This window comes from Corvus brachyrhynchos, unplaced genomic scaffold (assembly GCF_000691975.1).
Source record: "Corvus brachyrhynchos isolate BGI_N302 unplaced genomic scaffold, ASM69197v1 scaffold67, whole genome shotgun sequence".
NCBI classification, from domain to species: domain Eukaryota; kingdom Metazoa; phylum Chordata; class Aves; order Passeriformes; family Corvidae; genus Corvus; species Corvus brachyrhynchos.
In genome coordinates, this window is record NW_008239114.1 from 1077606 (window position 1) to 1089594 (window position 11989).

The window sequence follows — 11989 nt, forward strand, 5'->3', positions numbered from 1 at the left end:
TCAGCAGGATTCCTGATAGGAATTTTCCACAATGGTAATTTATCAGTTAAGAAGATACAGTTTTGTAATATTTTTAAGCAGCACATCAGGCTGAAAACCTGTGTGTAGTGGGGGTTGTCAGACCCAAGGGGTTTTTATGACAGAACTCTTGGTCACTGCAGCAGTGAGTACATGTCTGGTGTCCCAACGATGGCACTGCAGTCTGCCTGGCAAGCAGAACTAAGGTGTTGGAAAATGGAGAAACGAAATATTGTAAATCACAGGCAGAGCACTGTATGCAGAGGGAATACATCAAATGCATATATGTAAACAAATTAAGGATTGTGAAATAGAGTGTCAAGTTGTAGCTGTGTGAAGCTGCTGCAGTTACTCTGGCTTCCTTTATATCTATTTATACCCTTTTTACCTTTCCATTTATACTCTTTATGCCCTTCCAACTTACCCTTTAAAGATGGGGCTGAAATGCAATGCCACACTTGAGCGTGGAAATTGCAGATAGCACATAGAATAATTACTACTTCAGTTAAGAGAAGTATTATGTTAAATACATCTTGGAATGAGGCTCCCTGCTTTCACAGCTGGGATAAGAGGGTTATTTTCCTCTTTCTTAAACGCATGATCTATGAGGAAAGGGTAAAGGAACTGTGTATGTTCAGTATGTGCTTGGGAAAGTGAGAGGCAATTATCTCCCAACCCAGAAAAGCCTCTTAGCAGTGAGGTGGGTATTAGGAGACACTCAATAACCATTTGTGAAGCACTCAGATGTGCTGCTGAGGGAAGTTGCAGAGCTCCTTTTGGGAAGAATTTTCAATCGTTTTTTTGTCAGGGATGCTGTCAGCACGTTTAGCCTGTCCGCAGGAGGCAGGGTGTGCTGATGGGACCCCAGGGCATAACTTCTACTCCACAGCTTCTAAAAACTAAAACATCACAAGTGTGTTTCTTAAGCAGACGAATGAAATTAAATGAAGTATTTAGGACAGTTATCAGCTGCCTGGAACTTAAAATTGCAATTTTAAGCAAATTTATTGAGTCGTATGGATTTACCATACCAGAACAGCTGCTCTTCTTGGATTTTATGTCCTGTGCTCAGCATCAACAGAATTATTACAAGTGCTTGAATTTTGCCTTTTTCATGGAGCTTGCTTGGCAAGAAGCCACAAGAAGCTCTTGCTTTTTCTGGACAGATTCTTTACTGGAGAAGGTCCCGCAGCCCAAAGGATTGTCCAGGCAGTGCTGGTGTCGCTGTGCTGGGCAGGGTTTGCTCAGGAAGGCGTTTGGTGTGTCCTGGGCAGTTGGGGGGTGTGGGCTGGGACAGCTGAAGTGATGCCTCTGCATCCCTGTGGATCAACCCAGGTTGTCCAGAAAGGGACTGCTGGCTGCCAGTCTGCTGCTGTCTTACTCCATCCTGGATCTTTTCTGTGCCTCTCTTCTGTAGGAACTTGAGTAATGATTTTACATCATAGATATGATTTTTATGTATATCTTTAAAGTTTAAATAATTAGTTTGTTTTTAGCCTGCATTGCAAAATTTTTTGCCCACAAGAGAAGAAAATAAGATGCCAAGACAATAAATGAAGATTTTGTGGAGAGCATAGGGGAGAATTAATGCTCATGATTCATTTGAGTAGCTGTGCTTTGGAATTGCCTTCTCCTTCCCGCATATGAGTCACTCAATTGGTATGATGTCTTTCTCCAAAAATCTTGATGACTTTTGCTGTCTGGTAATAAAAGTTACAATACCAATATTTGTGTTTTTTCCTTGCAGAATTTGGTGTTCATTTAGCAGAACTGACTGTGGATCCTCAGGGAGCTCTGGCCATCCGGCAGGTGAGTTTGCCTGGAACTGAAGAAAGAATTTTCATGGAAATTTCCTTGGTCTTTAAAATATTCTTCCATGTTTCCAGGTGAAAAATTTGAAGTAGCTTTCTGTTACTCTTTCTCCACTTTCTTTTAAATTTCTCTAGAGTCTTTTTCTTTCAACATTATTCAGGTGTTATACTCTTACATTTTTTGAAAATACTGCTTTTTGGACTTAATAAACCTGGTGCTGAGACAATACTGTACTGGAAATGGACACAGCTTAGGAGGTGGGTGGTAGACATCAGCAAGCAGAAGTGTGGCTTGTCTTTGCAGAAGCTTTTTCTGTAGGTGTTTTCTTCCTTGAAAAGGAAGTTTTGGTTCTGTATTTCTTTAGTTAGTTTGTGACCTGTATCTCGTGCCTTTATAGAGCTGCTGCCTTGGGTCAGTGCCGTGCAGGCCATTGCTGCTCAGTGGATACCCAGCAGATCTTTTTACTGCAGTAACTCTGTGGTCCATTTCATGGATTTTTTGCATTTTTGGCACATCCTGATGCCCCTCTAAAAGCAGCATGATGGGATGGGAGGCTGAGCAAATGGGTCAGGGGTGATCCTTGCAATGGATGCAGGATTTGTCCCTGATTCCTGACCTCTCTCCTGATACAGCTGGCGTCGGTCATTCTGAAACAGTATGTGGAAACTCACTGGTGCTCTCAGTCTGAAAAGTTTAGACCTCCAGAGACCACAGAAAGGGTAAGACTTGGTTCACATTATCTGGTTTGAAACACTTTATCCATCAAGAATATTGATTCTGTAGGCAGTTAAAGAAGTACCAGTGCCCATGTGTATTTTGAGGCTTAATGGCTTCAGTTAAAGTTTTTTGATGTCTTCCACTTCAAAAATCTGTTTTCAGTTGCTTAAAATAAAACTGGGCTTGAGAAGCTTGGGCTGCTTCCTGTAGGAAAAGTTCAGCCATAATGCTTCTGCTGCTCTTAGAGCAAGACTAGAAGAAAAGCTGCTTTCAGAGTTTCACAAATACTGATTCTGGCAGTCCTTTTTTGGAGATTTGCTAAATCTTCTGTTGTACATCTTGGGACTTAAAGGTTATTTTCCCATGACAAATTTTAGTTTAAAGCTGCTGAGTTTCATTAAAAATCTGCTCAGCAGGGGTATTTAACAGCTGAGATGGCCAGAGATTCCAGCCCTTTCCACTCTGACTGTTGACTGGAGCATCTTTCATATCTAGAGTATGATTCATCCCATCCAGAGATAATTGCTTGAATTGTGCCCCAGAAGTGGCTTTTATTTTTTCCTGTCCCTTCAAGGGCTGGGTGACTGTTCTTGTTTACTGAAATCTTCCAAAGTAAGCAAACATAGTCCCTGACACTGGAGCTGGGATTTATCTCAGCTGACTCTGGATGTCTTCCATGTGGATCTGTACATCCTGTGCAGTTGCAGCTGTGAACTATTTACTCTGTGCTTGTCTGATGCTGTCTGTGAGAAGATGCTGTGTTAAAACACACCATGCAGTTTTCCCTAAAGTATTATGGGGTATAGCGTGCAAGAGAATTTTGGTCTCCTGGATGTTCATTTTGTAAAATCAATATTGAATCAATATCAAGATACAGTCATAGGTCTAAATTTTTTTTTATTAGATTGTGTTGTGGTTTTGGATCTGTTGTAGATACCGTTGTTCTCTGCAGGCAAAGGTTGCGATTAGGGAGCTGCTGCCCAACGGGCTGAGGGAGTCCATCAGCAAGGTGCGCTCGAGCGTCGCCTACGCCGTGTCAGCCATCGCCCACTGGGACTGGCCCGAGGCCTGGCCTGAGCTCTTCAACCTCCTCATGGAGATGCTGGTCAGCGGCGATGTCAATGCAGTGCATGGAGCCATGAGAGTGCTCACAGGTGTGTGGGTGCCAGGGCTGGGCAAGGCTGCTGTAGAAAGCTGTTTAGGCTTTTCCTTGTGCCAGTATTCTGTCACGTTTCATCCAAATTGAAGGAAGCTGTTTAGGCTTTTCCTTGTGCGCCAGTATTCTGTCACGTTTCATCCAAATTGAAGAAGTTGGAATTTTCTTCTTCTCTTCCCCTGGGCCTGGTGGCTGTTACTGGCTGTGGTATCGTGTGCTCAGCAGGTGTCATGAGAGCTGGAGAAGGAGATGCTGTGCTGCAGGTTAGAGCTCAGCAGAGACTTTGATTGTAACACCCTGTTTTCCAGATACCTGCAGGTTTTAGTGTGGTATTTTTCTTTTTGCCTTTGAGGATTGCTTTGGATAGACCAGATGGCCCTGGTCTAGTGAAGTACAAATCAACATGTTTCCAATACACTTAGTGTTTCCCACAGGTTCTATTGTTGCTGTTGCCTGCAAATTGGATTTCTTATAAGAGCTTCTCTTCTTTTTCCATTTTTTAGAATTTACCCGGGAAGTGACAGACATACAGATGCCACTTGTAGCTCCAGTTATTCTTCCAGAGATGTACAAAATTTTCACAATGGCAGAGGTATGATCTTCACAGTGAGGCTGGTATTGGATGAAATGAGTGGGAATGTTTCTTGGAACAAAGAAACTCCAGCTTTAACGGTTAAGTCGTACTGTAGTATGAGTTAGACTTAAAGAATTGTCTTGATGATGTGATAGTTGATGGCAGCTTATGTTTCAACAGAAAAGTTGAAGCCAGTGATAAAATAAGAGAATAAAGCTAAAGCAAAAATGAAATACAATTAAAAGATAATTAAAGGAGGTATCTTGTGTAAAAAGAATCTGGTGTTCCTGATGTTTAACTTTTCTCTAGGTGTATGGGATTCGCACGAGGTCACGTGCAGTGGAGATATTTACCACGTGTGCCCACATGATCTGTAACATGGAGGAGTTGGAAAAGGCAAGAGTTTAACTTGACATACAAGATACTTTGAATTCAAACTGAGTGAGGTTCTAAAAATTGTTAAAATGGAAATGAAACATTGGAAAGTTATGTACTGTGTCAGCTGAAATTCGGGGGAAGAGGCTGTAATTTAATACATGTAAAGTGGCTGACTCCCTGCTTTACATGCATGCCATGATAGTGGGACTTGATTTCCATAATTAAGGTTAATTTATGGCTTATCAACAGACATGCTTGTAGCAGCTCAGGAAAGGGGGGAGTCAGCATGGGGAGGAGATAGGGTATCATCCCTTTGTTTGGAAATCCCTGGCTTAGCTTCCAGTCTTCAGGTGAGCTGTGTGTCCTGAGAACCTGCCAGGCCTTGGGCACCTGGGTAATGTGGGGCCCTTGGGCGAGGCTTTGGTTCCAGGCTCCTGGAGCTTCACCCGGTGCTTCAGGAGGCGCCTTGGCCTTGTGTTCCTGAAGAGGTGGGGGAAGCCAAACCCAGCCCAGCTCGGGAAGAGCAGCTGTTAAGAAACAAACACTGCACTTAAGCAGCGTTATAGATGAGTCTCCTGTCTGGTTCTAACTAAGCACATCTCCATTTTAAATGGCCTTTGACGAGTGGTTTTTCCAGCACTCCCAGACAATAAATAGTTATTTTTAACTTTTTGGGGTGTGAGGATAGGGAAGGGTGATTCTTATTCTAGAAGCTGGTCACTGCTGAGTGGCTCCATGTGCTGTTCCCTCCCTGTTTGCACAGGGAACAATCCAGTGCAGACTTTTGGAAAGTTCTGGTAATTACACTGTATCTCTACTGCCATGACAAGGTTATTCATGCACTGCATCATGCAGCTGGTACCAGTATCCAAAAGACAGTAGCAGCTGCTCAATCATTCTGGAGGAGGGCTGAAAGTGTCCTTTACATTGAATACTAAACCTTTTCTATTGAAATTTTACTTAAAAAAAGAAAAGAAAAAGGGAATCTTTTTATAAATGGCATTTCCCAATAGATTTAAACATAGGACTTTGCTATCCTGGCCATGGAGTTATGAGGAATAATCTCAATAAAATTATTTTGGTCCTGTATTACTTGCTCTGCCAAGGACTGCTTATGGAGTGCTCTGACATCTGGAAAAATACTTGCTGCATTTTCCTAGGAAGAATCATCCTGTTAATCTTCAGGCCAGCTGTTGATACTCAGCTTGTTTGGTTTGGGGGATGGAGGCTCTGCAGGGAGATAAATGCCAGCTGCAGGGTTTGGGGTAATTGTGTGTGTGATGGAGTCACCCCAGGTTTGTTCTGTAGCCTGGGGGTGGTGGGGTGCAGGGCAGGATTCAGTTCATCAAGTTAAATGCCTCTCTAAGAGGGGTGAGCCCTGCTCCTGGGGCTTTCCAGACTGGATTGTCTGGATCTCTCTCGAGACTCCAAAGTGATGAGTTAGATGTGTGTGTTTTGTGGCAGCCTGTGCTGTGGGGTTCTGAAGAGTGGGATTCAGCTGAGCTTAGTTCCTAACATAAGGGGAGAGCCCAAGTGATGTCTGAAACAACTTTCATGTGACTTTGCAATATTCTGCAGTTGGCATGAGTTCCTCTTCCATTTTTTACCAGAAAAGTGCAATTGTTATTGCTTCTAGTGCTTTACCTTTCAGATGTGGGGATTCTGTACTGGGTATTCACCTGTGCTTGCATTGTCTGTAACCAGGGTGCAGCCAAGGTCCTGATTTTTCCTGTGGTGCAGCAGTTCACAGAAGCCTTTGTCCAGGCCCTGCAGATGCCTGATGGACCAACATCGGACAGCGGGTTTAAGATGGAAGTTTTGAAGGTGAGTCACTTAGGGCTGATTAAGTGGAGAAAGAATTGAATACCAACACACGCTCAGATGTGCTGGAAAACTTGTGTGGCACATCTCCTAGTATTGCTCAAGGTATGAACAGTGAAGGCTTTTGGCTCGCAGCACCATCAACAGTGAAATAAATTGTTTGCCTGGACTGAAGATACCTATGATGAGATCCATGAGGATCTGTCTGTAAAATGATCCACAGGAATCCGATCCATAGGACCATCTGTCCTTGTCATTCGCTGATCTAATGTATCTTGGATATGTCTTGGACACCATAATCTGTAGTTAAATACCAGTCTTTTCTAAAGGTGCTGCAGAAATCTAATGCAGTGAAGTTGTAAAAGCTTATTAAGTGAAGGTGCTTTTCTGGAACTTGCTTGCTCTTTAATGCTAAATGATGTCTGAGAAAGAGAGGTGGAAGGTCTTTGTACTGTCCTGGTTTCCTGGAGAAAGGAGATTGGATGGGAGAGCTCTGTTTGCATGGGGACAAGGGCCAGTGCAGACCCCTGTAACAGCTTGGAAAGCACTGGAGCTGTAGGGTGTGCTGCCTGCAGCACAGGAGAGCAAAGAGCCAGAAGCATAAGTTGCAGGATCAAATCCAGATCTTTCATTTACACCCCTGTGTACTGGGGTGAGCAAGACTCAGGTCTGTGTACAGGTTTCTGAGTGGGCACTGAGGCCCATTCAGCCATGTACCCTGAAGGAAGCAATAAGGAAGTTACTGAAGACAAGTGTCAAAAGTTTTTCAGGATGACCAGCTTTGTGCTGAAGTAATGAAAATAAATGCTGGGAGGGTGCTGTCGTGTTACTCAAACCAGCAGCTCCTGTGCTCTGTGTTGTGGAACTTGTCTCAGTCCTGTTCAAGGCAGCAGTACCTGGTCTGGGCATCCTGTGGCTTCTCAGTGAAGGGCTGCAGGTCTCATACTCTGGGAACAGCTGGAGCTGTTCTTGCCCTGCAGCACTACTGGAAGTAGGGGAAGGATGTTGGCAGTTTTTGTTGAGAGAGTGTCTCTCGTGGGTTTGTTTTTTTTTTCCTTTCTGTTGCCTGTGCACTGGGATTCTTGGGGCAGTGATATATAGGAACAGCAACATGAAGGGGACATTGCAGGGTATCTCGATTTGAACAGGCTGCAGCTCAAGAATGTTTTAATCTCTTACTCCAGATACTCAACATTTGGATTGTTATTGAGTAGTGGTATTTTTCAGCCTCCACAGAAAGCAGTTGTAACTGATGGCTTCACTCTAAACCAGGCCAGGCCAGTTCTGTTCTTGTTACATCAATGCATTCTGCAGCCTTTTCTGTTATTTAAGTAAGTGCTTGCTGGCATTGGGCTGTTTGCATGGGTATGTCAGCACTGGTCCTGCCAGGAGGTTCTTGAACAATGTGACAGGCTGAGAAAGTCTCTGAGGAAATGTCACCGTGTTCTTGCTCTGCTTCTTAGCTGTGTCAGGGCCTCTGCCCTTGGCCTGTGCGGGGGAGGTGCAACACAAGAGGATTTGGATCTGAATTCACTGCTGTGCGTCCGGTGGCATCAATGGCAGGAGAGAATCAGTGTGGACTTGAACAGTAAATTCAGGAGATCTGCTGCTGACAAGTGGTTTGTAGGAGGCTCTTTGTAAAGAGATGAGTGTTCTGGCTGTTGACTTAAGGCAATTCATGGTTTTGTCACTTAGGGTTTCTAAGCTGATGATAGCAATTTTCTAAGGAAAAAGGGATTCAGGTGAAAGACCCATGAATTGCCTTCACTTCCAGAGAAGTGGATTTTATAGCCATTGTAATGCAGAAGTAAGAAACCTTAGGGGATTATTTAAACCATCTCTACAGATGAGGTCATTAAGGGAACCCCTTCAAAAGCTGATACAATGGAAGAGGCAATTGAGGCTTTTTTACAGCACATTTTCAACCAGATGCAAACTCAATCCTGTCTTCTTTTCCTTAATGAAGTGCTGTGTGGCAAATGACAGGAAGACTTTTTTTTTTTCCCTTCCCTGTCTCTTGAGAGCTTTGTACTCCAAGGTTCATGGAGTTCTTGATGGAAATCAGAGGCAGCCCTGACCTAAACTGTTGTGCTGCCCATGTCAGAATGTTCTGCAGGACAGTGTCAGAAGCTTTAAGGAGTGCTGTTGCAGTGTGCACATCTGCCTGATCCCCTGGGACAGTTATCCTGGTTAGGGGAGTGAATAGTTTGGATCACATCATGGGGAACCACTGATGGTTAATGTGTCCCAAGTTGTTCCCAGTATAGATACAAGTTTATAAGTAGTTATAAAGCAGGAAATCAGGGCTTTTGATCCTTGGAGGAGATGGGAGGTTTGGCAACAACAAAAATATCAAGTGTGAGGACTAGAAGGAAATACCCATGGTGTAATTTATTGTTGTGTTTGATAGTTCAGCATGAATTAAATTGGTGTCTCTAAGGATGAATGAGCTGCAACTGTGCAATTCTTGAATCCTAATTCAGTTTCTTGTACATGCCACTACTGATTATTTTGAGAGAAACAGAGTGATTAAACATGACAGGTGGGAGATTTAAGGCAAATTTCACAACAATGGAATACAAATATGGTGTACTTAGTGTGCAGTAATATATCAGGAACACCAAATTAGCCAACAATCTAAAGCATCTTGCAGCCTTGCTGTTGTGCTTCTTCATTTGTGCTTAAAAGCTGTTCAACACCTGTGGGTCAGAGAAGTTATGCTTACATTTTTCCTGATGCTGGAACAAATAACTAGCTAAAAAAATAATCGTAATCTCTTTGTTCTTGGATGGAAGATGAGGTGGTATCTGTGTCTTGGGGCAAATTTCCCAAGTTTATGAACAAGGTACTTCACCTGCCTCTGCTGAACTCTGACTGACAGTCAGCTTTAGCATGCTCTCTAGTGTGTATTCTAAGCTTTTTATCCAAAAGTTTGGGGATTTCTTCTCTGTTTAAAGGTGCAATCAGGAAGAGAAGCAATAAAAGGCTTTGATAGAGTGCCTTTAAGGAGCAGTGCTCTGAAGAGAGAAGGGCTTTCTTGAAGGATTAATAGGTGGTGGAGCAATACGTGGGGATTGGCAGAGGATCTGTGCAGCAGTTCTTTTTCAGACAAGCGGTGGGAATTGGCAGAATGAGGGGCCAGGGGTTGAAGTACAACATCTGACAGGAGAGTGCTCTGGTTTTTAATGACTTGCTCTGCAGGAATGTGGTGACCTTGCAAATGCAGCCTTCTGTTGTTACAACTGCAGAGCCATTGAATTGAAGAACTCTCTTAGCACTGCAGCAGTGCTTCCTGCAAAGTTGTTTGGGCGTAGAGCTTAGAAACATTTACATGGGGCACATATGCAGTGCCATATGGAATAAGTCTGTTTGGATGCTCCTGTGGCCCTAGGCAGGGTGTTGAGTTTGCAGCAGTCCTGAAGATCACGTTCACATCTTTTGCCAGCACCTGCATAATTTTTTTTTTTTTCTGGAGACTTCAGCAGGTCTTTTCTGTAATGCTTCCTTCTAGCACCTGCCAGACTCATTCCCAAACCCACATAGCTGGGTTATTCCTGACGCCTGCTCATCTCTAATGCTGATATTAGATTGCTGTTGTTTTTCTGGAAGGTGAATTACTGTATTTTATTTCTATTAATGTACCCAGTGGTGCAAACAAACAAACTGCACAGAGTGGTTTGTATTGGGTAAGCACAAACAAACTGACACCCGTGTGTCTGGGAGCAGCCACCTCTCAGGCAGTTTGTGAGAGGCTGTTCTGTAACAGGTGTAACACAACTGGAGCTGTGCCCCTGGAGGAGAGAGGGGGGAGTGAGAGCTCTCTCACTGCTGGAGGATCCCCAAAGGTCTTTGGCAAGTGTCAGTGGAAGGGCTCCCCTAAGTCAGGGTGATCAGCTTCATTAAAGTCCAGGCACAATCCCCTGTGGAGCTGCTGAGCTGCTCCCAGAGCAGCCCCTCTGCTGGGCTGGTACGGTCACTGGTGTCTGCAGCCAGAATGGGAAGAGAATTGATCTGGGTGGGTGTTTGCTTCTGCACCTACTCCCTGGGTGTGCATTGGATGTGTTGCTTGCAATGAAGTGTGGAAAATGTCTGTGGAAAATGGGCAGTAGTCTGGTTTTACATGACATTAGAGTTCTTTTTCTGGGACAAGACACTTCCAGGATAATTGTGTCCAGACAGCGCTGCAGTGATGTGCTTTGGATTTGAGTCATTGCCTCACCACTGCATTGTCTTCACTCCAAAGTGCCACATCTTGTGTTGTCCCTTTGCTTCCCTGCAAAAGAGGAAACACCGAGTGAGGTGTGTTGGTCAGTGTTTGAGCAAGAGGGGGGACTGTGAAGTCGGGAATGAGAGGAGACCTCAGTGAGAGGAAGACTTTGGATGATCTCAGTTGTTAATGAAACAGCAGCCTGTGATTTGAGTGTGTTGATGGCTTTCCCAGTTTCACTTTTGACTGATATTCTTTTTGGTTCCAGGCTGTGACAGCACTTGTGAAAAACTACCCAAAGCACATGATTTCATCAATGCAGCAGATCCTGCCCATCGTCTGGAACACCCTTACGGAAAGTGCTGCTTTATATCCTTGGTGGTGAATGGCTTTAACTGGAATCGAACGAGACAAACTCAGTCTCATGCCCAGTAATGATGTGGCTGCTGGAGAAGCACAATACATGGAGGGTTCTGCCCTGCCAGACAAACAGGATATTTCTGTTACTTCAGGAGGCACCATTAAGTTTCTTTTAGCTTATAATGTATGCTGACTGATGCAGGTGCCCATGATACAGTGGCTGTAGAACTGCCACGAGCTCTGCATTGTTTCTAGTACTTTTTGGTAAAAATTGTCTTCTTAAAAAGTTGCTGGTCACAGTGTAAAGAGTTCAGGAGAAGAAGAACCAGCAGTACCCCTTGCTGCAGCAGAACTAATGGCTGATTGCACTTGCTGCAGAAGCTGATTTTCCATTTGAATTTTCAGTCATTGCTCCAGTGCACACCCAGCCGTGTCAGAGTGCTCTGTGGGTGTGTTGCCCAGGACTTGAAAACTGACGACTCAAATCTCTCCATATCGTTTTTTCAGACACTTGTTAAAATACAGTGGAAGGTGTCCCTGCCTATGGCAGGAAGATTGGAGCTACATGGTCTTTAAGATGCCTTCCAACCCAAACCATTTTGGGAATCTATGAAAGTACAAGAAGCTGTTTTTTGGATTTTTGATGGTGTATTTCTCCCTCTCCTGCCCTGACTCCTGCTACAGTCCTGCTGGTACCTGAGCTGACAAAACAGGCTTTTGTTTGCAAAAGCGGGGAGTCTTGTTCTTCCTTTCCTTGCGTTTGCTCTGGTACTTGTTGGATCTTCAGTTCACCATCCCCAAAGAAAACTCCTTCCTCTTTACCCCCACGTTAGTTTTCTGCCATTTCCCAGGGCTGGCACATGTGGAGAAGCTTGGTAGAAGCAGAGCCAACCTAAGGTAGGATGTTGGAGCACGGGCTGGCTCCTCATGCTTGGGCAGCAGTGAG

The 11989-nt window shown here is 44.1% G+C and overlaps 1 protein-coding gene across 1 annotated transcript in view; it reads left to right on the forward strand.

Annotated features, from left to right (window-relative positions):
- The first annotated feature begins 1556 nt into the window (after window positions 1-1556).
- Window positions 1557-11989, forward strand: part of IPO9 (importin 9) — a 29075-nt gene continuing 18642 nt past the window's right edge. The window contains 8 exon segments of the mRNA XM_017739847.1: window positions 1557-1756; window positions 1758-1827; window positions 2463-2549; window positions 3500-3701; window positions 4207-4295; window positions 4587-4673; window positions 6360-6479; window positions 10952-11052. Coding sequence (XP_017595336.1) covers window positions 1572-1756; window positions 1758-1827; window positions 2463-2549; window positions 3500-3701; window positions 4207-4295; window positions 4587-4673; window positions 6360-6479; window positions 10952-11052 — 941 coding nt within the window. The 5' untranslated portion in view covers window positions 1557-1571.